The sequence below is a fragment of the Molossus molossus genome, unplaced genomic scaffold (genome assembly GCF_014108415.1).
Source record: "Molossus molossus isolate mMolMol1 unplaced genomic scaffold, mMolMol1.p scaffold_m16_p_9, whole genome shotgun sequence".
Taxonomy (NCBI): domain Eukaryota; kingdom Metazoa; phylum Chordata; class Mammalia; order Chiroptera; family Molossidae; genus Molossus; species Molossus molossus.
Genome location: NW_023425403.1, coordinates 106,882,638 through 106,908,470, shown reverse-complemented (window position 1 = coordinate 106,908,470; position 25,833 = coordinate 106,882,638). Strand labels below are relative to the sequence as shown.

Sequence of the window (25,833 nt, the reverse complement as noted above, 5' to 3'; positions counted from 1 at the left end):
CGACTGGCTGCCTCCCGCACGACCCGACCAGGGCCGGGAGGAACCGCAACTGAGGTATGTGCCCTGAGCCGGAATCAAACCTGTGACTCTTTGCTCTGCAGGCCGACGTTCTACCACTGAGCCAAACTGGCCAGGGCGGTTATTAGAACATTTTAAACATTATATGGCTCACACATTTTTACTAGACAGCAATGCTTTAGAGTATCAGTAACAATCAGAAAAAGCAATTTGCAAACTATTGCTGTTATAACAGCAATGTTGCTTATACTAATAACAAGTGAAATAATTTTGCATTTATATGTACAAATATAGTTTAAAAGTATATACATCAAGTGACTCTAATTACTTATAAGTACTGAAAACTAGAGATAAGTAGAAATTTTATTTAACCTTATAATATTTAAAATGTCATCTCTTTTCATATACAGGAGCAAGTTTTGCACTAGAAATCACTTTGGGCATCTGAGTTCAACTAGTTCTCCACAAGGGTACAAAAACCTCGGTAAGAACAGACTAGTCTCCTCAGCAAATGTCCAATGATCAAAGGTCCACGTTTAGGAGTTAAAATTATAAAACTATTAGAGAAAACATAGGGAAACTCTCATGAGCCTAGACTTGGCCATGAGTTAATAAACAGGAGACCAAAGCACAGGCAACAACAACAACAACAACAAAAATGCATAAATTAGACAGTGCATCAAAGAACACTACCAAGAGAATGAAAATAACCCATACAATGGGAGACAATCTCTTCATATCACATACTTGATCAGGGTTTACTATCCAGAATAAGTTAAAAAGGAGTTCAACGCAACAAGAAAAAACCCAATTTAAAAACTGGGAACAAATTTGAATAGACAGTTTGCCAGAAAGGGTGCACAATGGCCAATGGTTACATTAGAGGATGCAGCATCAGTCATCAGGGAAATGCAAATCAGACCAGAAGACTCCACTTCACATTTACTAGAATGACTAGGCTTAACAACAACACATTAAAACAGAAATGAGAGAGAGAACGTGTTGGAGATGATGTGAAATAAATGGAAAACGTGTCCATTTCTCATGAAAATGTAAAATGGGGCAGCCACTGTGCAAAACTGTTTGGCGAGTGTTTGGAAAGTTAAAGACTCAGCACATGACTCAGCAATCCACTGCTAGCTATAAGCCTAACGGGACTGAAACAGAAACTCCAACTCTTGCAGGCAGTGTTAACAGCAGCATTATTCACAACAGTCAAAAGGTGGAAACAAGCCACGTCCAGTAAAAGATTAATGGATATAGAAAATGTAGAACTCTACAAAGAACAGAAATTCATTCACCATAAGAAGGAATGAAGTTACATGAATTAACCTTGGAAACTTTATGTTAACAAAAATAAACCAGACACAAAGGACTAATATTATATGATTCCACTTACATCAAACACTGAAAAGAGGCAAATCATAGAGGAAAAGCAGATTATCGATACCAGAGTCTCGGGAAGAGACAGACAGGGAGTTACTGCTTAGTGAGTACAGAGTTCTTGTTTGGGGTGTTGAAAATTTTTGGAAATAAATAATGGTGATGGTTATACAACACTGTGAATGTAATTAATGCTACTGAATGGTACACTTAAAAATGGTTAAAATGGCAGAATTTATTTTATATATATTTTACCACAATTAAAAATTAATTTTAAATTAATTGTAAAATTAAATTTTAAAAAATTAATCAATTATTTTCCTTCTATTCACAAATTGGCTCAGTAAGTGATTAATAACTATCTATGCAGTGTGCTGGACACTGAGCTAGGTGTGGATGGCACAGCAGTGACAAGACAGACGACATCACTGTCATGGTGGAAATGTGTGCACACTTTTAAGTAACATTCATAAAGTGACCTTGGAAGACTTAGGGCTTTTGTGTCATCCTTCAGTACTGTTTTTTTTTGGATCGCTTTAAATAAACATTCTATAACTTAAAATGCTCTCAATAAATGTTAAATAAATATGGTGATGAGACTCTACAATACTTATTTTCTCCATTGGCTGAATGGAATGCTTTTAATAACAGGCAATACTGGACATGACGCTTACCCTAAAAAATCCCAGGACAACGAATAAAGGAAGTCATGCCTTTATCACCTAAAAGGTCATCCAATTAAAACATGTGAACATGTACAATAGGTACATACATTTACTATCTAGATATATTCACTTCACATGCCAAGGGGAATGACGGAGAGGTTAGAACCATGTAATAATAAACCAGAAAAACTTCATGAAAGAAAAGAGTTTGAAATAATTGGGAAGACATGAGTGAAGTAATGATTCTCTATTCTGAGAGAAGCGGAATTACATCAACATAAGGAAGGAAACTGTACTGACCTCCTGATGCACACACAAACGAGTGCATGTCAAAATACCGAAAGCTGGGTAAGGTCTGCAGTCTAGGGAACAGCACTGCAGCAGATCAGTGTCCTGGTTCTGACACCGTATCACACGCGTGTAAGACGGCACTGCTGGAGGAACCTGGGGAAAGGGCTCATGAGACCCCATGTGCTATTTTAAAACCTTCTCGCGTATCTATAATTATTGAAATAACAAAACCACAGACAGTATGATGGTGAAGACATGAGCAACAGAAGAAAAAGAGGACACCAAAGTTACTTATGACATGATAGCCAATAAAAATAAAGTTTGTTGAAATATCCATAGGACAAAGGAAAAACATCCACCGAGAAACGAGAATGTGTAATAGTAGCAGGACTGGAAAATATAACGTCGTTTCCGCTACTTTGCAGAGCTGCTGTGATGTGCTGGAAGTTTTCTCACGTGCACTTGGAAGAATGCGACTGAGGGAACCGAAGTCACTGGGAAGATGACGGGACAGGGAGGACCCTGTGACCAAGCCCAGCAGGGGCTCGCAGGTCAGGGAGCGGCGGCAGGGGCAGCGACCCGCCTCCTTCAGAACTGCACCCCTCCTCTCGGACCCTCCAGCGCTCTTAGCATCAACCTACCGCGGGGAAGGCCACCGATGTGTTTCTGTCCCGGCTGCGGCAGAATCATGAGAACCCAGGCATGGGAACAGGACTGTCATTTCTCATTTTATATCTGACCCTTTCACATGGATGAACTCGGAACTTTTGTTCATCCATCATTTTCCTCCTCTGTTTACACTGTGGGTTGAATATGAACTAATGAATGTACAAGAACGAAAGTGTTAGATCCCCTATGACTATCCCATATAGGTAGCTTGGGGAAAACAGTTCCTAACATAACACTCACTGACTCAAAGTTCATTGTATCTCCTAACTCCTCCAGTTGAAATAAAAGAAATCAACAAAAGACCTCGTGTAAATGATGAAAAGTAGTTTGAATGTTATGCTTTTCACATCTTTGACTTAGCAAAGACCTTGTGTAAATGATGAAAAGTAATTTGAATGTTTTGCTTTTCCGTCTTTGATTAACTCTCACAGAAGAATGCTGTAACTACGACATAGCTGAGTCTACCCTCCGGGTCCTCCGTTCAGTAGACATCCTCCCCAAGACACAACAAATATAAACTTTCTGATTATTCAGTATTTATGACCTCTTTCTTTTTCCTCTAAAATGTCTACATTTTTAGAATGCAATTGTCTCTATACTGTCTAATAATTTAAAATCTTTATTATGACCCAAGTTGACAACAATATTTATGCATCACCACATTTTCAATCTCCTGTTTAACTTTTATTTCTATTTAGGGCGTGTTACAAACTTCATGGCAAGAGAGACGATAGCATCATTGTAACTCCAAAAATGTTAAACGCCCGATCTGTCCCTTTCTCTTTGAGATGATGCTATACCACAGATGAGAGTTGGGTCAGGTTTCCTGCAGGGGTTTGTTAGATACATTCCGGAATGAAACAGTATCTTTATTCCTTCTAAAAAGAGAGGCCTGCCTGTAAAGGCAAAAACCACGCAACACTCAGTGCACTTCACAAGTGAGAAATTTCTCATCAACTTCAACTGGTCCTACTAATACACAACAATATTTTACACTAAAAAATACTTTCCAGGTAAGTATTGTTTCATGTATTACCTGGAAATGGGTAATTCCCAGCGTAGCCAAACAAGCGCAAATAAATAATGTGGTTCTTTAATTTCCGATGTGCCCCCGATGCGGCTGGTCACTGGACTGAGCACGCGAACAGGGTCCCTTTTTGCCAGACCTCGGCTCAGACTCTCTCCTAAGCCTGAGCCCCCTCCCTGCTAATGCTGTGGAAAGCCTATTAGCTCTAAGGGGTCTATCTCCAGTCTATCAGCAAAGCCTTTCACAAAATCTTATTCTTGGCTCACAGGATCAATGTTCTGAACTATACATAGATAGAATTTAATTATATTCAATTAAAACTATCATGCCACACTTTTTATTCTTTATTGATTTCAAATTAAGCTACATAATGGGCAACTTTGTAAATGAACACTAGACTCATTAAGGAATAGAAGAATATATCAATAAATCTTTAGTAGCCATCATAATGCTAAAAAAAAAAAAAAAAGTCCAAAAATAATTAAATAACTGAATGTGATATAGCTGCATCTGGCAAATAGGGTTCATTTCCAAAGAGGCTTTGAAAAAGCATTTAGTCACCCCTCGCTTTCTTCCACTCACGCATTCTTACGCACCCCAAACCTTTCCTGCACCTCACCCCCGAGTGAATAGTCCTCAGTAGGCCTCCACATTCATCCTGTCTTTGTGCCTCAATGTTAGATTTATTACAGTTAGACGAAAAGTATGACTTTCTGCTTTGTACCATCTGACTAAACTGTATCATATTGAAGAAAAATGAAAAATTTAAATGTTCAAAGGCAAAATCATTTGAAAAAGGAAGATTGTTCTTCAGTTGTGGTTCTTTTTTAAGTGCTGGGTTATGGCCTTGATCACATCAGTGAAGTCACTAAAATCCTTTTTTATTTAAGTATATAAAGTATTTAGAAAAGAAGAAAGGCAAACAAAACCACAAAATAACTCATGCTAGTAACTTCATACACAGGTCCTAGGGAGACTTGCAAGGCTGACTTATACTTTATGTCACTTATACATGTTTGGGTTTTTAATAAGAATAAAAATGATTTATTAAGCCTACATTTGCTTAATCAGTGCTTCAAGTCAGCAAGTACTTAAATACTGAGAGACATTATTTTTTACATAAAAGTTTCTCAACTTATAAAACGCTTTCTATTGACAGATAAGGCACAGAAAAATGCTAGTGACATCTGCTAAGCTTTACTATGAAAACGTAGAGAAACTCTACAGGATAACATCACTCCATTTTTCCTGGGGTACCTCTGAGGGAGACTTCCTAAAAAAGGTCTGGAAATAATTAGAAACTATTATAGTACCTCAAAAAGTTTACTTGAAAACTAAATCTGCTATTCATCAAAGAACACACCACAATCAGAATAAGGTAATGGTAAAATAAGGTGCACAAACAGAATAATGTAAAGTACTTCAATCACATCTGATGTAAAATCTTAAACAAGTTTTGAGAAGACAGCATTAGATTTGTGATATATTGAAGAACTCTGTGGGAAATCTTGTACTTAAGTGATTAAACAATGATTTTTTTCAAAATAATATATATATATTTTTTTTACTTAAGTTCATTTTACAAATGACAGAAAATCATTTTTTTCCCAAAAACATGCTAAGTGTAACTTTAATACAAATTGAAAGGGAAGAAGAATCAACAGTCAATTATTAATATTTACTTGTGTGATAAACTCCACATGGAAAAGCAAAGTACTCAAAATACAGTAAAAAAGTATTTTGGGTATTTGTGGAAAACTAAATGCAATATAATGCTAATGCTAATAGCTTCTTCAAGTATAAAATATGTTTCCCACAGAGACCAAGCATTCCACGGGGGCGGGACGGCAGGTCCCGGAGTTGAAAGGCTACCCACATGAACCGAATTATCCCTGACAAGCACCTCAGATACTTGTAATGTGATCTCATGTAAATTTAGACCATATTTTGCACACAAACCATTGCCAATAGTATGTTTAATCAAGAGCTCAGATAAGAAGGAAAGGAAAGCCAATATCCTTAATAATTAAAGTAGTTAACATGAAATTTCCCAAATGAAAAGCAAAAAAATAGTATTTAATGTGTTGCAGCAAACAGACAAAAAATACTGCAAGAAATGTTGCATTTTCCTTTCCTTTCTCAATCCTTACCTACCTATTCTCTACAGACACAATTTTGTCCTTCAGTGGTTTATCTAACTTTGGAAAAGAGTAAAGCACATTTTAAGCAAATAAGTAAACTGTAATATTCTATTTGCATTAAAAACTTATTTTAACCAACAACTGAATCACTGTGTGGATAATATCTTAGTTGTAATTTCCACTGTAAAAAAAAAATTATGTATATAGTGCACCAGGATAGTAGTATTCATTCATGTTTTCAACTATCTTAACAGCAGTAATAACCGTTCATCATAATGACATGGAACTATGGATCCTTAAAAAACAAAACACAAGTCAGAACTTGCAGCTGGAAGACTCCCTGTGCTGGCCTTCTGCCTGCCGCAAACGCAGCCCGGGGGCTCTGCTCATGCTGCGGGCGGCCGCACCGTCCAGGAGATGCATCAGGCCTGAAGACAGAGCCCAGGGCGGAGCCTGCCAAGCAACCTCCCCCAGGAGCATGGCCTACGTTGGTTCTCTTGTCAGAAGGCTGCCGCCGCTACCCTGCCGCCGCTACCCTGCCGCCGCTACCGACACCCTGCTAATGGGTGAAACTAGGATCTAAATCATGTTGAATTTGACCAGTAAAGAACAATGGTAGATTATTTTCAGAAACTTTTAAGAGATGTCCATTTTCTGGTGTCCTTAAAACCAAGGTTTTATATATCCACTGAACAATTAATGACCTACAAAGATGATTTTATAAGCTAATTTCAAAGGAGAACATAGATTCCTCCTGCCTGAATTGTAATAAGGAAGAGTACTCGCTTGCTTCTTGAAAAATTTTGTGTGGCCCTGGCCGGTGTGGCCCAGTGGTTAGAGTGGCAGCAGATTTGATTTCGGTCAAGGGCATGTACCTGGGCTACAGGTTTGATCACTGGCCTGGTGGGGGTGCATATAGGAGGCAACCAATCACTGTGTCTCTCTTATTTCATTGTTTCTCTCTCTCTCTCCCCACCTCCCTTCCTCCCTTCCACTCTAAAAAATCAATGGAAAAATATCCTTGGGTAAGTGAGGATATAAAAAAAAATCGTGAAAAGCAAGATTTCAGCTTAACAGAAAATAACACAATTGGAGCACCTTTTAAAACAAACATGCATTTCTAAGTCATTTCAATGAGATATATTTAATCAATTAACCACTTGAAATATTTAAATGCACTCTGAATTATTTAAAAAATTCAACTTAAAAATCAACTGAAAGCCATGTTTATAATTGCTTTGCTGAGACAGAAAGAAAGTGCACTGCGCAGAGAGCTTGAATTTCTCACTCTTCCTTTCAATCAATATCTGAGGCAAAGTTTCATCTCTAGGGCCTTTAATGGCAGGAATTCCTGGAGCCAGCAAATGAGTAATGTTAAACCTATGATTAGATGATGAGGCCATCACAGACACTAGACCCTAATGCTACATTCCTCTCTATCTCTCTGAACTGCAGTGAAACCCAGAGCTAAGGAAAAAGGAGTTTTAAGCTATTTTTTTTGTAAAAACATTTTTTTAAATGTGCATCGTTAAGACCCTAAAAGGTCCAGATGGATCTCTCAGAACGTCTCTCGAACTCAGGACTCTGGTATTAGGTAACAGCTTTCAAATGCCTTGAAGATGAACTCCTTCTGGGGATGCTGTGGTCCTCAAGGTCTTATCAAAGTCCTTCCTGGCTGAAAAGGGAGGTGGACTTAATCATTTCCCTACGAACACGCTCTCGAAGGAAGAGGACCCGAAGACTGGAAATCAAGAGGTAAGTTCTGGGTGCTTTGTTTTTGCTGATTTTTACAGGATGTACGAAGCCATATTGGTTTTCATTTGGGAGAAGCTTTCAGGGAGACCTCAGGACAGTGCTGAGAAACCGTTTAAATGTATTTTTCTTTCTAATGAGGAAGCTAGGAATAAATGTAATAAGTACTTATTACAAAACATGCATTACCTCTTTTCTCATTTTCATAGACAAAATATTTATACTTAAATAAAAATCAGAACCACTAGGAAACTTGAAAGAGCTGGTGAGAAGAAAGACCATCGAGTCCCTATTTTAATTATCAGAAAAATGTAATTATATATATGCTTAGTTTTCTTACAATTGCTAAGAAGAAAAACCCAACAATTACAATTCTATTTTTAATTCTGATTACTAAAGAAAAATAGGATATGTAGATTTTTAGAATTTACACTGAAATATACAAATTCCATTAAAAAAAAAGAAAACAGGTATCGTATCCAAGACCACTCACTAATGAGCTGCATTTTATACTTTGGCTATTGCATGGAAAAAACTTAATTTTCATGATCTCTAATCTAATAGAGAAGAAGAAACATGTAATTAACAATAAAATTAAAGCTATAAATTCTATTGTATCATCTTTAAAAGATGAGATATCAAAATGTCAGTAACAAATTTTATAAATGTCTCTCTCTCTCTCTCTCTCTATATATATATATGTGTATATATTCAGAGAGTAGATGTAGGGAACAATGGAAGGATGGGAAGGGTGGGGGAAGAAAGCTACAGAGAGCAGAGGGAGAGGGAGACTAAACCAATATTTACGTGGTAAGATCATCTACATACGATATATCTCAGTGGGAACGACCTTCTCCATCTGTGGGACGATGGCTGGGAGTTTACACATACAAGCACACACATGCAGACGCACACTCGTCCCGGGTCAGAGGAATACAGACACCCCTCCGAGCTGCCGGGCGCGACTCCGTACCTGAGAGCAGAGCAGCATGACCAGCTCCACCACGGAAGTGCTGGACTTCATGCACACGAGCCCTGCAGCAGAGAGAGGCAGACGACAGATTACAACGGTGACCCACCATCATGCCACGTTAACTCGTTATGCAGCATGCAGTTATAACATTTCCTTTAGAACCCTAGAATAGCATAGATGGACACGTTCACTACCATATTTAATTGAATTCAGTGGGGTGACACTGGTTATAAAATGATGCAGGTTGCAGGTGTACGATGCTACATACACCATCTGTCTATTGTATTGCTGTTCACTACCCCAATCAAGTCTCCCTTCATCACCGTTTATCCCCCCTTTACCACTGACATATTTTATGGCATTAAGTTGAAAATATTCAGATATTCAAGATGTAAAAAATGCTAAAAGTTGACTTCATGCTTGGGTCATTTATTCGGTCCAGGCATTTCTCCTATTTAAATAATGTGAGGGCAGTTATCAAAATCGAGGAGGTGGTTAGGCCTGCTCCTATTACAGTAACATTTGTTACACAATTCTCTCCTGAAGCACAGAATAATCATCACTGAAGATCTACCTTCATTTTCTTCCACAAGACAAAATTAAAATGATTTGCATATAGGTAACTCCACATAGGTTTCCAGGTGTTTAATAACTTTAAACATATTGAAAATGGAATTTCATACAATTGACATAGTAAGCGACGCATAAAACCTTCCAGTGTTCTGCCTCCAAAGCCTCCGCAAAGACGTCAGGAAGGAGGGATGAAATGTGACAATATCTGCGTAATGACGGCTGCTGCTAACTGACCGCTCAGTGTGTGCCGGTGCCAAGTGCCTCTGTGCAGGGTCTCATTTCATCTTCATTTATACTTTGTTACGTACTATTTTTATTCCCATTCCACAGGTAAGAGAATAAACATTATACCCAGTATAAACATTAACTGATCATCAAGACTATTTCCAATGGAATGGATAACTGCTGTGTAACAAATACCCAAGCAGACCAAGGCTGGCACTTTTCCAAGTGCCAACCATAGAGGGAGATTAGCCAAGAAGTAGTGACCTCTGGATGGCACTATGTTAATCATGATATTTGCTCATTTAAAATACACTTTTACAAGTTTGTCACTGTTTGTAAACATCAATTTAATAGACCTGGTTTTTCTTTTTTATATGAGGACAAACACAATCAGGAAAAGCATTTTATAGTAAGAAATGTCATCGTCGTATATTAATTAGTGGTGGCTAAATGGAGAGTTGAAGCAAAGGCAGTAATTTTTTCTTCTTAAACTAATTTCAATACACAGTCTGAACCGTGCCCTGGACACGAGCACGCACACTCGCTGCAGGGAGTGACGAGCACCCCGTGCTCACTGCTGACCAAGTCCTCGGCGCAGACAGACAGAGCAGACTGTGAAAGGCACCAGTGTCCATCTGACAAGCTCCCTGGGCAGCCAGTTACCGAATGAAATAAGAGGCACATTTAAGAGCTCATTTAAGAGACAGTTGCTGTAACTGATCAGCAATTCTCATGCTCAGGAGCTGGAGAGTCAGGAAGAAGATAAATGGGACATTTATCACCTGTTGACTACTCAACTCTATGAATTCCTGACCCAAAAACTAAGCAAAAGGCCAAAGGACTGCAGAGCAGAAGAACATAGTAAACATGTGTGCCCCACGCCAATTTAGATTTCCACCCGCAAGGCTACCGCAAGAACGGATGCTTTGACCGCAAGGCGATCTGAAGGACTATGTAAAGAATTATTCACCCTAACTGTATATTAGAGGGTTTTTAATACATAACAACTTCAAGTAAAAATTAGGAAAAACATGTAATTACATTCATTTCTCACAGACTAATGCTTTAAATGAATATCCAAAAGAATTCTAAAAACATTCATATTTTTTACTAATACTATCATTCTTTTTTTTTTTTATCCTCACCCGAGGATATTTTTCCATTTTTTGTACAGATAGAGTAGGAGGGAGAGAGAGGAAGGGGTGAGAGAGAGAAACATCGACGTGAAGGGACACATCAAGTGGCTGCCACCCGCACGACCAACCAGGGCCGGGGACAAACTGCAACCGAAGTACGTGCCCTCAGCGGGAACCGAACCTGGGTCTCTCCGGACCGCAGGCCGACGCTCCAACCGTTGAGCCAAACTGGCCAGGGCTACTAATACTATCATTCTAAGAAAATAAATGCTCAAGCAATACCTTGTTCAAGGAAAGTGAGAACAAATGAATACAAAAACTGCAGTTTGCAAACGGCACTCTCAGTACTTGGAAAAAGGACACTGTGATTTCAACTCCACAGACCCTCACACCGTTACTAATATGTTGCCAATCAGTTTTAAACAATATCAACTAATGGGTTCTCTTCAAATGAGAAAAACAAAAAACAAAAACCTAACCTTGACAATGAAAACACAGCGGAGGCAATTTTGGAAGACTTACCAACCTTTAAAATTTATATAATCACTTTGGCATTATTATTATTTTTTTTTGTGGTATGTGCCCCTCGTTGGGAACTGAACCTGGGACTCTCTGGTCCGCAGGCCAACGCTCAACCGCTGGGCCAAACTGGCCAGGGCCATTATTTCTTTTTTCTATTGATATTTTTTTTTTTTTTTTTTTTTGAGAAAGAGAGAGAAACAGCAATGTGAGAAACATCGATCAGCTGCCTCCTACCGGGGATCCCAGGCGTGTGCCCTGACCGGAAATCACAGGACCTCTCAGTCCATGGGAGGGCCCTCCATCCACTGAGCCACACCCGGCAGGCTGGAACTATTTCTAAGCATTAGCAAAAGTGTTATTAAAACAAACAAACAAACTCCAGTGTTTTTTGATACTGGAAATAAAGCACTGTCTGATGACACTCTATCCTGTACACTTTCTAAACGAGACAGCACTCACACTCGAAGATGTAATTATAAAAATGGTCTGTATAACTTGAACCACAAGCTTGGATAGCCAAATGGGCCTGATGGGGCTATAAATAATTTAGGCTGCATATGGATGAGGCGAATATTTCACAAGTAAATGTTTCAAAGAGGCAGAGTTTTTCCTTTTTGGCTCTGGCAAGAATTTCATAATCAAATTCACTTTTTTGAGATTTCCTCATATGTGCCAAGTTTAGTGTGTGCACTCAGGAAGCTGCAGTGATGAACACGCCATTGTCTACACCTTCCTGTGTGCTCCCTCTATTAATTCCATCTAAGATCACCCAACACGCACACTGTATTTGCAATCCCTTCCATCGAGGCTAATACACTTCTCCTAACAACTCTGAGTCATCACTACCTCCTGTGATAGACACAAGATGAAAAGCTCAGGTGCTAGCCCGAGGGACTCTATTCAGTAAGTGGCGGCACTGTGACTCGGACTCAAGTCATCCAACTTGGGAGTTCGCTTCATGTTTGCTGCAGAGCTGCGTCGATCATCTGACATTAATAGGATGAGAATATGTCACTGAGAAAGGTCAGACTGCTTCATTTCAACTTGGATGATTTTGACAGTCTTCTGAGAGAAAGTAGCACATGTTGGTCAGACATGGGGACAAAAAGCATGAAGTACAGAGGGACCAGGGACCAGAAAAAGTTTGAAAGACTTTGACTCCTTGTGGATGGGTGTCAGTTTAGGGGGCTGTTTAAAGGAAGGACTGGAGGGCTAGGGTAAAAGTCAAAGGCCGAAAGAACTAATATTATAAATGTGTTTGAAAGTTAAGAGGAAGACTTCTGAGCAATTTATAACATGGGGGAAATGATACCAAGTTCAGTTATGGCTTTGCTGTCCCGTCGTGACTTTTCCAGCCTTGTCCGTTAAGAAGGGTCCCCAAGGAGCTGTGCATATCCGCTCTAACCAAATCTAGTGAGAAGTGCTGGCCAATTAACAGAACATTTCCACAGCAAACACACTCAGCACAGTGAGCACTCCGACGGGAAGTCTCATTCGGTACCGGGCTCCACCAGGTGGCCAGTGGAGACGCACGGCCGGACGCGCAGTCCTACCCCGGGAGGTAGCGCATAGAGAAGCTGGCCGGCTCGGGCCGCGAGCACATGCTGACGGAGTGCTGTCGCAAGGGAAGGTCGCTGAGCCACCAGCTCCAGGTGCCGGTCCCGGCAGCCCACGAAGAACGGGCGGAACCGAGTCAACGGCCACCCAGAACACGGGCAGGTCTTTTGGGTTCATGCTCACTAGGGGTAAGAGGTCACTTGAACTGTCAGAACTATACTTCACCATGAAAAGCAAACAAGCAAAAACCCCACTAAGTGCTAGAGTGAGTGTGGAGTTCAAGTGTAACCTTGGAACAGCTCCGTCTTTAATACCACGGATGCCGGAAGGCACGGAGCTGCTCCGGGGACGCGCGGCCAGGCCCGTCTGGCGGTCCCTGGGCTGATGTCTGGCGGTCCCTGGGCTGATGTCTGGCGGTCCCTGGGCTGACATCCGCCCACAGAAGGCGCCCATGGGCCGCAAGAGGCCTGAGCTTTACGGGGCGGAGGATGCTCTCGGGGGGCGGTGGCGGCGTTCACCCTGCGGGCAGCAGCACAGAGCCACGTCCTGGTGGACCCTGTAGTGAATGAGGCCGGAGTGCTCCCCAGCAAGGGTCCTCTTCCAGGGGAGGGCCACCGACTGGGGGCAGCCTCCGCGCATCCTCAGGAAACGCCCAGCAGATGGGCAAGGCCAGAGGCCATCCTGCAGTGACGCTGGAGCTGACGGGAAAAGAGATTGTGCGGGCAAACAGCAGTGTTTTAGAACAAGAGCCCAAGCCAGTCAGAAAGCACCCACCGGTGTGCGCTGTGCTGTCCAGCGTAGCAGCCGAGGTCAGGGGAAGTGGACAGTGCGACAGCTCGGGCACACTCTGCACTTAATCCCAGGGGCACAGAGGGCACAAGGAGCAGAAAGGGCGAGAGCAACTCTGCCACGAGAACCCGCAGGGGACGGACATGGGACCCGGTGGTGCTGAGCTCGTCTGGACCAAGGAGGGAGAGAAGGGACCGTCACCGGAGTGAAGGAGAAATGCCAGGGATGAGGAACACGGAAGAGCCAGCACAAGCAAGCTGGCATCGCTGGGGTGGGGGGTGACGACAGGGACGTGGCTGGAAGCAGAGCCTACGTGGGCACTCTGCTGCTGGCAAAGGGGGCCGGGAAGGACTTCAGGGGGGCAGACGGCTGTGGGTTCGCAGAGGCCACTTGCCCGTGACTGCAGTCAGGCCTGGGCGGAGACACAGGGTCCCCAGCAGGAGGTGGGGTGAGGGGGGCAGGGCAGAGGAGCCCTGGAGTGTGGCTGATGGCACCTTAACTGAGGGGAGGGGACAAGCGGAGGAGCAGGTCTGTGGAAAGCAAGCGCCGGTTTAAATCTGCACAAAATCAGAGCTATAGGCAAACAAACGTAACTGAGTTCACGATTATTGTTGCGGTATTTCTGACACGCAGACATGAGTAAGTCACAGAGGACGGGGTGTGGGAGGCACGGGGGCTGCGAGGGTTCAGGGATCCCACTAGGAGGGAACCAGTGCAGTCTGCCCAGTAGTTGTAAGATTTAGTTTTTTCTATTTCTCCTCCTAATGAAATATATTCACTTCTTTCCCATCAAACAGACATGACTATTCTGAAAATGTGAATTTTAAAAATTATGTCTTCCCTGGACTATGTAGTTTTTAAAAGACTCCCAATGACTGGATATTTAAATCCCCAAATTAGCACGGACTAATGGCAGAGAAACTGACACAGTTTCATTTCAGTGATAAATTATGAAAAGGACCAGAGACGTGGGAAGAACCTGCACGCTCACTGCACTGTCTCTGGCCTCAGGGACGCGGCCGGCGCCTGGGCTGATCACCTGTCCCCGGGGCCACACACCGTCTTCCGGAGCATCCTGGACACGGTGCGGCCTGGGACGCGTGTGCCCTCCAGGACCTGGGCAGTGCTCACACGGCCTGGACGGGGACGCGCGTGCCCTCCAGGACCTGGGCAGTGCTCACACGGCCTGGACGGGGACGCGCGTGCCCTCCAGGACCTGGGCAGTGCTCACACGGCCTGGACGGGGACGCGCGTGCCCTCCAGGACCTGGGCAGTGCTCACACGGCCTGGACGGGGACGCGCGTGCCCTCCAGGACCTGGGCAGTGCTCACACGGCCTGGACGGGGACGCGCGTGCCCTCCAGGACCTCCGCAGTGTTCACACGGCCTGGACGGGGACGCGCGTGCCCTCCAGGACCTCCGCAGTGTTCACACGGCCTGGACGGGGACGCGCGTGCCCTCCAGGACCTGGGCAGTGTTCACACGGCCTGGACGGGGACACGCGTGCCCTCCAGGACCTGGGCAGTGCTCACATGGCCTGACGGGGACGCGCGTGCCCTCCAGGACCTGGGCAGTGCTCACATGGCCTGACGGGGACGCGTGTGCCCTCCAGGACCTGGGCAGTGTTCACACGGCCTGGACGGGGACGCGCGTGCCCTCCAGGACCTGGGCAGTGCTCACACGGCCTGGACGGGGACGCGCGTGCCCTCCAGGACCTGGGCAGTGCTCACACGGCCTGGACTGGGACGCGCGTGCCCTCCAGGACCTGGGCAGTGCTCACACGGCCTGGACGGGGACGCGCGTGCCCTCCAGGACCTGGGCAGTGCTCACACGGCCTGGACGGGGACGCGCGTGCCCTCCAGGACCTCCGCAGTGTTCACACGGCCTGGACGGGGACGCGTATGCCCTCCAGGACCTCCGCAGTGTTCACACGGCCTGGACGGGGACACGCGTGCCCTCCAGGACCTGGGCAGTGTTCACACGGCCTGGACAGGGACACGCGTGCCCTCCAGGACCTGGGCAGTGCTCACATGGCCTGACGGGGACGCGCGTGCCCTCCAGGACCTGGGCAGTGTTCACACGGCCTGGACGGGGACGCGCGTGCCCTCCAGGACCTGGGCAGTGTTCACACGGCCTGGACGGGGACGCGCGTGCCCTCCAGGACCTGGGCAGTGCTCACACGGCCTGGACGGGGACGCGCGTGCCCTCCAGGACCTGGGCAGTGCTCACACGGCCTGGACTGGGACGCGCGTGCCCTCCAGGACCTGGGCAGTGCTCACACGGCCTGGACGGGGACGCGCGTGCCCTCCAGGACCTCCGCAGTGTTCACACGGCCTGGACGGGGACGCGCGTGCCCTCCAGGACCTCCGCAGTGTTCACACGGCCTGGACGGGGACACGCGTGCCCTCCAGGACCTGGGCAGTGCTCACATGGCCTGACGGGGACGCGCGTGCCCTCCAGGACCTGGGCAGTGCTCACACGGCCTGACGGGGACGCGTGTGCCCTCCAGGACCTGGGCAGTGTTCACACGGCCTGGACGGGGACGCGCGTGCCCTCCAGGACCTGGGCAGTGCTCACACGGCCTGGACGGGGACGCGCGTGCCCTCCAGGACCTGGGCAGTGCTCACACAGCCTGGACGGGGACGCGCGTGCCCTCCAGGACCTGGGCAGTGCTCACACGGCCTAGACTGGGACGCGCGTGCCCTCCAGGACCTCCGCAGTGTTCACACGGCCTGGACGGGAACGCACGTGCCCTCCAGGACCTCCGCAGTGCTCACACGGCCTAGACTGGGACGCGCGTGCCCTCCAGGACCTCCGCAGTGTTCACACGGCCTGGACGGGGACGCGCGTGCCCTCCAGGACCTCCGCAGTGTTCACACGGCCTGGACGGGAACGCACGTGCCCTCCAGGACCTCTGCAGTGTTCACACGGCACAGACTGGGACGCGCGTGCCCTCCAGGACCTCCGCAGTGTTCACACGGCCTGGACGGGGACGCACGTGCCCTCCAGGACCTCCGCAGTGTTCACACGGCACAGACTGGGACGCGCGTGCCCTCCAGGACCTCTGCAGTGTTCACATGGCAGACTGGGACGCGCGTGCCCTCCAGGACCTCCGCAGTGTTCACACGGCGCAGACTGGGACACTCGTGCCCTTCAGGAACCTCCGCAGTGTTTACACATCTCTGTAGGCATGTCAGCAGTTTCTTATGATCTTTACTATTCTCTTACTTGTTAAAATCTGAAACATGCAATTTATTTTCCTAATTCCTCACTGTGATATGCTCCTGTCTATAAAAAATTACTTTCAGTATTAGCTTTTAAATCATTTGAACTTAAAATTAAAAATTTGCAAACCGAGCAGTTTGGCTTTCTCATTCGAAACTGAAACCAAACAAGAAAAATCAATATAAAACATCCTTTAAAATAACAATAATGGCTGAAATTTGTATTATTGTTGCAATTTATATATATGTACTATAACTGACTCCTGTTTTAACTTGAAATCTTAAGATTGACCTTTCAGAGATTTTAATTTATAACTGCATTACAAATGCAAACAGTGGTAATATTACCTTAACAAAACTAAAATTACATTAAATTCAGTTACTAAGAAAAGACTTTTAAAATGTAATTAAACCATTTACAGCTTATTTTTATATTTTGATTATAAATTTTAACTGGAAAAAAAAAAAACCCTCATAATACTGTAAGCAATGAGAGTCCATTCATTCTGTGATTTATTTTATTTCACTAAAAACTACGTTACCATACATTTATGGTAATTTTACTGTCCTTAGAATAGGAACAAAACTGAAGTCTCTGGATCTACCATATATATCGAGTCAGCAAACATTTTCTGGGAAGATACAGATAAAGCCCTGGCCAGTCTGGCTCAGCAGTTAGAGTGTCCGCTGCAGACCTGGGTTCGTTCCCGCTAAGGGCATGTACCTCGGTTGCAGTTTGTCCCTGGCCCTGGTTGGGTCTTGAGGGAGGCAGCCACTCGATGTGTCCCTTTCACATCAATGTTTCTCTCTCTCTTCCTCTCTTTCCCTCCCACTCTTATCTGAACAAAAAAATGGAAAAATGTCCTTGGGTGAGGATAAAAAAAAAAATGCAGATAAAATGCTTTGGCTTTGGGCCGGCCACAGGTTTCGGCCACAGCTCCTCAACCCGGCCAGTCCAGGGCACAGCAGTCACAGTCAGTGCGGAAACATCGGGCCAGGCGGTCTTCCAGTTCGACCCCCACTCTTCCCAGGCCATTGCGTGGGGGTGCGTGTGTGGAAGAGAAACAGAGCACATGCAAACACACATACACATACATCTACAGATTTTTACAACTGCAGAGAAAATAACTTTAGATGTCTATCATACTTTAGAATTCCAAAACCCAAAAAGCTTTGAAAATAGGTTTTTGTAAGATTGTTACAAACTCAATTACCAGCAAAATTTCACCTAATGTGATGCTATTAAAATCTTTATTCCACTTATTGTGAATATTTCTATGTATTACATGGATCATGGAACATATCATTGTATTTGATTAACGAGTTGTCCCAGATTCCCCTGAAGATGCTATGAAATATACATACAGGCATTTATTTCCTGTCTTATGTCCCCAAATATCTGAATAACAAACGCCACCTGCTCCAAGGATTTGAATAAGGGATTTCAGACATTTATTAAAATAACTGTGACTCCAATTTTCAAAAATCAGAAATTAGTAACACTCTCTTACATGAAGTATTTTGAAAGACTCATAAAGAAATTAATTATTAATATTAATTAAAATTTCAAAGTAATTTGATATTGCACTTTCCCCCATAGAAATGCCATATGTTTAAAGGGGGGAGGTGGGCATCAGCAGTACTCTCAGCAGTAAAGATACACATCTATTTCTATATGGGAATGTTGGGCTGAACGCTTTTTAACTGTAAACAGAGACCACTTAGACTGCTCAGAAACAGAAGGAACTATAACTGCAGTTCTGTGATACCAGATAGCCATTTTGACTAATTCACTGAAATTAAATTGTTTCTCTAAGGCAGCGGTTCTCAGCCTGTGGGTCGTGTCTCCGTTGGGGGTTGAATGATCCTTTCACTGGGGCCGCCTAAGACATAACAGCAGCAAAATTACAGTTATGAAGGAGCAACGAAAATAATTTTATGGCTGGGGGTCCCCACAACACGAGGGACTGTATTAAAGGGTTGCGGCATCAGGAAGGTTGAGGACCACTGTTCTAAGGTGTTTCATTTTCTCTTGTAATTTCTCTTTTTCTTTTTTTGTTACCATTGTGTTGATATAGCCTAGGATTCTTACTGACTTGGATATTTTTTTCTTTTTTAGTTTTGCGTCTGCTTAGAATTTTTGCGCAGTGGTAGAGCTGACGCTCCTAAGACACTTCCAGAGACAATTTCACAAAGTGACATGACACTGAAGCTGTGCTGATAGTTCTCACAGAACCATTTCCTGGCGATCTGAGCGCCACGCGACAGGAGCCGCAGCAGTGTCCTCGCGGCCTGCGCCCCCACACGACACACTGCAGCCATGTCACAGCGCGCCCTGGACACCGGGGCTGTGCTGCTCGGCAGGTGCATCCTGTCCAGGGAAATACGCCCGCAAGCTTTTTTATTTTTATCTTTATTGTTGGGAGTATGACTGATGGCCCCACTTTTCCCCCCATTGCCCCAATGCTCCCCATTTCCCACCCCACCACGCAGGCCTTCACAACCCTACTGTCCATGTCCATGGGCTACAAATATATGCACATGAGTTCTTTGGTTAATCTCTTCCCTATCCTCCTAACCACTTGGCTCGGAGATTCACCAGTTTGTTCCATGTTTCCATGCCTCTGGTTCTATTTTATTCATCAGAATATTCTGTTTGTTAGATTTCACATATAAGTGAGATCATGTGATATTTGTCTTTCTCTGACTGGCTTATTTTGCTTAGCATAACACTCTACAGGTCCCTCCATACTCTCTGAAAGAGTATGAGAGACTTCTTTTTCACAGCTGCATAGTGTTCCATTATGTAAATGTACCAAAGCTTTTTTTATCCACTCATTTACTCATGGGCACTTGGGGCTGTTTCCAGAGCTTAGCTACTGTGAATTGTGCTGCTATGAATGTAGGGGTGTATATATTCTTTCTGATTTGTATTTTGGGATTCTCAGGATATATTCCTAGAAGTGGGATTGCTGGGTCAAATAGCAGTTCAATTTTTAATTTTTTGAGAAAACTACACAGTTTCCATAGAGGCTGCACCAGTCTGCATACCCACCAGCAGTGTACTAGAGTCCCCTTTTCTCCACACCCTCACCAGCACTTGTTGCTTGATGATTTGTTGATGGCGGCCATTCTGACAAGTGTGAGGTGATACTTCACTGTCATTTTAATTTACATTTCTCTGATGATTAGTGACGTTGAATATTTTTTCATAAGTCTCTTGGCCATCTGTATGTCCTCTTTGGAGAAGTGTCTATTCAGGTGCTCTGCCTATTTTTAAATTGAATTGTTTGTCTTGCTTTTGTTGAGTTGTATGCATTCTTTATATATTTTGGAAATGAACCCATTATCAGATGTACCAGTGGCAAATATGTTCTCTCAGAGAGTTGGTTCCCTTTTCACTTTGATGCTGGTTTCTTTTGCTGTGCAGTTTTTTTATTTTGATGTAGTCCCATTTGTTTATTTTTCCTTTTTTTCTCTTGTCCTAGCTGATGTATCGGTGAAAATTCTGCTACCTGAGATGTCTGAAATTTTGCTGCCGACATTTTCATCTAGGATTTTTATGATTTCACAACTCACATTTAAGTTTTTTACCCATTTTGAGATTATTCTTGTGCATGGTGAATGTTGGTGGTTTAGTTTCTTTCTTTCTTTTTTTTTTGCATGTAACTGTCTAATTCTCCCAATACCATTTATTGAATAGACTGTCTTTACTCAATTGTATGCCCTTACCTTCTTTGTCAAATATTAATTGAGCATAATGTCTTAAGTTGATTTCTGGGTTCTCTGTTCTTTTCCATCATCTATATGCCTGTTCTTATGTCAGTACCAGGCTGTTTTGATTACTATGCCTTGATAGTATAACTTGATATCTGGCATTGTGCTACTCTGTTCTTCTTACCCAAGATTGCTGTGGCTATTTGGGGACTTACATGGTTCCATATAAATTTTTGTAGTATTTGTTCTAGATCTGTGAAATATGCCATTAGAATTGCAATGGGGATTGCATTGAATCTATAGATTACTTTGGGTAGTGTGGACATTTTAATGATGTTAATTCGTCCTATCCATGAACATGGTATAATCTTCCACTAGTTCATATCTTCCTCTATCTCTTTTTTTCAATGTCCGCTGATTTTCTGAGAACAGGGCTTTTACCTCCATTGTTACATTCATTCCTAAGTACCTTAGTTTTTTGTTACAATGGTAAATAAGATTTCTTTTTCTCTTTCTGACAGTTCATGTTGGTGTATAAAAATGTTATCGATTTCTGGATGTTAATTTTGTATCCTGCTATATTGCCGAATTCATTTATTAAATCTAGTCGTTTTTTTGGTGGAGTCTTTAGAGTTTTCTATGTACAATATCATGTCATCTGCAAATAATGACAGTTTTACTTCCTGCTTTTCAACTTGGTTGCCTTTTATTTTTCCTTCTAGTTTGATTGCTGTAGCTTGGACTTCCAGTACTATTTTGAATAAAGGTGGTAAAAACAGACATCCCTGTCTTGTACCTGTTCTTAGGGGAAAGTCTTTGAATTTTTTTTGCCCTCTGAGTATGATGTTAGCTGTAGGTTTGTCACATATGACCTTATTATATTGAGGTATGATTCTTCTACACCTGCTTTGCTGAGAGTTGTTATTTTGGATTGTGTTGTTTTTTCTATGTCTATTGATATGACCATGTGATTTTTATTTTTCATTTTGTTTATGTAATATATCATAGTTATTAATTTTTAAATATTGTACCAGCCTTGCATCCCTGGAATAAATCCCACTTGATCATGGTGTATGATTTTTTAATGTGTTCCTGGATACTGTTTGCTAATATTTTGTTGAAGATTTTAGCATGTATGTTCATTCTAAATATTGGCTGGTTATGATCTTTCCTTGTAGTAGCTTTATCTGGTTTTGGAATTAATAATTCCAAATAATGCTGGCCTCATAAAAAGAGCTTGGAAGTGTTCCTTCCCCTTGGATTTTTTTCAAATAGTTTGAGGAGAATAGGTATGAGTTCTTTGAATGTTTAGTAAAACTCCCCTGAGGAACTGTCCAGACCAGGGCTTTTGTTTGCTGGGAGTTTATAATTACCACTTCCATTTCCTGTTATTGGTTGGTTCAGGTTTTCTGAATCTTCCCCGTTATGTTTTGGAAGATTGTATGTTTCAAGGAAACTGTCCATTTCACAGTTGCTGAATTTGTTTGCATATAATTATTCATAGTGTTTTCTTACAATCCTTTGTATTCTGTGATGTCAGTTGTTATTTCACCTCTTTTGTTTGTGATTTTATTTATTTGGGTCTTCTCTCTTTGCTTCTTGATAAGTCTGGCTAAAAGTTCATCAATCTTGTTTATCTTTTCAAAGAACCAGTTCTTGATTTTATTGACCTTTTCTATTGTTAATTCAGTCTCTATGTCATTTATTTCTGCTCTGATCTTTATTATTTCCTTCCTTTTACTTTCTCTGAGCTTTTTTCTTGTTGCTCTTTCTAATTCTTTAAGTTGTAGGGTTCAATAGTTTCTTAGACATTTTTCTTGTTTCTTTAGGTAGGCCTTTAGTGCTATGAATTTCCCTCTCAGGACTGCTTTCACTGTGACCCATAGACTATGGGTTGGTCTGTGTTCATTTTCAGCTTTCCATAAAATGTTTTATTTCTTCCTTGATCTCCTTCATGGTCTTAAGCAATGCGTGTGAAAGGGTCGTTCGACCCCTAAAGGGGTGGCGACCCACAGGTTGATAATTGCTGATCTAGAAGATCTATCTAGGGATGTCAGTGGGGCATTAAAGTCCCCTACTATGATTGTATTGCTGTTGATCTCTTCTTTAAAGTCCTCCAGCGTTTTTCTTTCTTTTTCATGTATTTTGGTGCTCCTATATTGGGTACATACATGTTTAACAAGGTTATAGCCTCTTGCTGGATCGATCCCTTTAATGTTATGTAGTGAACTTCTTTGACTCTTATTATGGCCTCCATTTTGAAGTCCTGTTTGTCGTATATTTGTATTGCTACTCCAGCTTTTTTTTTCTTTATTGATTTTAGAGACAGAGAGGAAGGGAGAGGGAGAGATAAAAACATCAATGAGAGCCCTGGCCGGTTTGGCTCAGCGGTTAGAGCGTCCGCCTGCGGTCCGGAGAGGCCCGGGTTCGGTTCCCGCTAAGGGCATGTACCTCGGTTGCAGTTTGTCCCCAGCCCTGGTTGGTCGTGCGGGTGGCAGCCACTTGATGTATTCCTTCACATCGATGTTTCTCTCTCTCTCTTCCTCTCTCTCCCTCCCACTCTGTCTGTACAAAAAATGGAAAAATGTCCTCGGATGAGGATTAAAAAAAAAAAAAAAAAAAACATCAATGAGAGAAAACATCAAATGGCTGCCTCTTACATGTCCCTCACTGAGGTTTTGGTCCACAACTTTGGGCATGTGCCCTGACTGGGAATCAAACAGGTTACCTCTCTTGGTGCATGGGTTGATGCTCAACCATTGAGCCATACCAGCTGGGGTCAGCTTTTTTTTATTCATTTCCATTTGCATCACAATTTTTTTTTTTCCATCCCTTCACTTTCATCATGAGTGAGTCATTTGTTCTGAGGTGGGTCTCTTGTAGACAGCAAAAATACAGGTCATGTTTTCTTATTCATTCAGCTACCCTCTGTCTTTTCATTGGAGCATTTAAGACATTAACATTTAAGGTTATTGATGATAGGTATTTATTTCTTACCATTTTTATTCTTTATGCCTGTGTTCCTCTCTCTCTATTTCTTATTCTTCTTACAACAGTCCCTATAGCATTTCTTGCAATGCTGGTTTGGTGGTAATAAATTAGCCTTCTTTTTGCCTGTGAACCTTGGTTTTCATTACTTTTTATGCTTTGTGCCACTCCTTTCTGGCATGATGTGTATCTGTGGAGAAATCAGCTGCCCTGGCCAGTTTGCTCAGATGTTACAGAGTGTTGGCCAATTGACCAATAAATCGCAGGTTCAATTCCAGTCAAGGGCACATACCTCGGTTGCGGTTCATCCCTGGCCCTGGTCAGATCATGCAGGAGGCAACCAGTTGATGTGTCTCTCTCACATCAATGTTTCTCTCTCTCTCCCTCCCTCCCACTCTATCTGATGATAACTGAAAAAATATCCTTGGGTGAGGATAAAAAATAAAAATCATCTGACAGTCTAATAGTAGCAACCTTCGAGGTAAATTTCTGTCTCTCTCTTTCTGCTGTCAAGAGTCATTTTTTTGTCTTTTATGTTTGTCATTTTAATTATGACGTATCTATGTGTGGGTCTTTTGGGTTCATCTTGTTTGGGTCTGTCTGTATTCCCTGGACTTATGTGGCTTATTCCTTCACCAGGTTAGGGAAATTTTCTGTAACTATTTCTTCAAACAGGTTCTCTATTTCTTGCTCAGATTCTTCTCTTTCTGGTACCCCTATGATGCCAATGTTGTTAAGTTCCATGATGTGCCAAAGCTCCCTTACACTATCTTCCTGTGTTTTAATTGTTTTTTTTTTTTCCAACTGCTGCTCTGATTGGGTTTTTCTACCTTGTCTTCTAATTTTCTGATTCAGTCCTCAGCTTCTTCTAATCTACTTTTGATTCCTTTCAGATTATTCTTTAATTCAGCTATACCATTCTTCATTTCTGATTGATTTTTATTCATGTTTCTACTTCTTTTTCAGGCTGATGTAGTTTTCACAAAGTTCTTTATAGTTCTCACTAAGTTGTTTGAGCACATTATACCCATCACTTTGAATCTTTATCTGACAAATCGCTTGCCTCCATTTCACTTAGATCCTTTTCTGGCAATTCGTCCTTTTCTTTCATTTGGGGAAAGTTTCTGTCTCCCTATTTTAGCTTTCCAGTAGTCCAGGTCACGGAATGAGGCAGGCAGGGTTGCATGGGCTGTTCCGTGCATCCAGGGACATCAGGTCTTGTCAGGTGGGTCTGCTCTTTTGATGGTTTCAGGTTAGGTGCCAGGTCACGGTGGCTTGTCCATGAATCTTGAGGCTTCATATCTTAATGGTCCCGGCATGCGGGGTCTCAGATCTTGTCTGGCAACCTGGCGGCACCTGGCATGAGGGGTTGCTGCGGCTGTTCCACATATCCAGGGGTGTCAGGTCACAGTGTGGTGGTGGTGGTGGGAGCCAGCGGCTCGCCCCAGCAGCAGCGGGGGATGGGGGGGCAGGGGAGGGGGCAGGGGGGCATGGCAGTGGCAGTGCAGGGCATGCCTCTCTGTGGCCTCGTGGCACTGGGTCTCAGGTGCTCCCCCCAAGGAGAACCCCACGGCTCCTCCAAAATGCTGTGCTCTCCGATCCTTAGCGGGAGAAGCACCCAGCCGAGCAGTATGTAGTGGCAACCATCAGCTCCCCAGCCTTGAACACCTGCCCTGCGTCCCCGCAGCAACACGGAGATGCTCACCTACACTCACGCCCGCCCCCTAACATCTCACCCTCACTCGGTCCTGTCCATCACCATACTGGTTCCCTCTGTCAAATTACTGATTCCAGTGTCACTTTTTTCTTGTCTCTATGTGACTTGAAATCCTGTTTGCACATTCCATTGAAACACCATTTTCATTCACACATACTAAAATATAGATTACAATTTTCAAATCACTTGGGATTATTTAAATTTTGAGTTAGCTGACTCTTGAGAAATGTTCATTTAAATAATTTATTTAAGGAACTATAAATAAGCCACAGAGATGACAGTCTTTGACTTCAAGTAGCTAACAGCCCAGTTATAATGATAATATATTTATGGAGAAATCTAGTGTTATTAAACTGGAAAAGTTACAATAAAACACTATGCCTCAAAATAAGTTACACCAATTATTTTTGAGGTTTTTATTAAATAATCTTATTTATAGTATTAGACTCAAATTCCCACTATAGAAA

General features: G+C 43.1%; 1 protein-coding gene across 2 annotated transcripts in view; it reads right to left on the bottom strand.

The window, feature by feature from the left end:
* Window positions 1–25,833, bottom strand: part of NBEA (neurobeachin) — a 763,707-nt gene that overhangs the window by 392,790 nt on the left and 345,084 nt on the right. For both annotated transcript variants that reach the window (XM_036249654.1, XM_036249655.1), the window contains exon 35: window positions 8,920–8,981. In XM_036249654.1, the coding sequence (XP_036105547.1) occupies window positions 8,920–8,981 (62 nt within the window). The remainder of the gene's footprint in view (window positions 1–8,919; window positions 8,982–25,833) is intronic.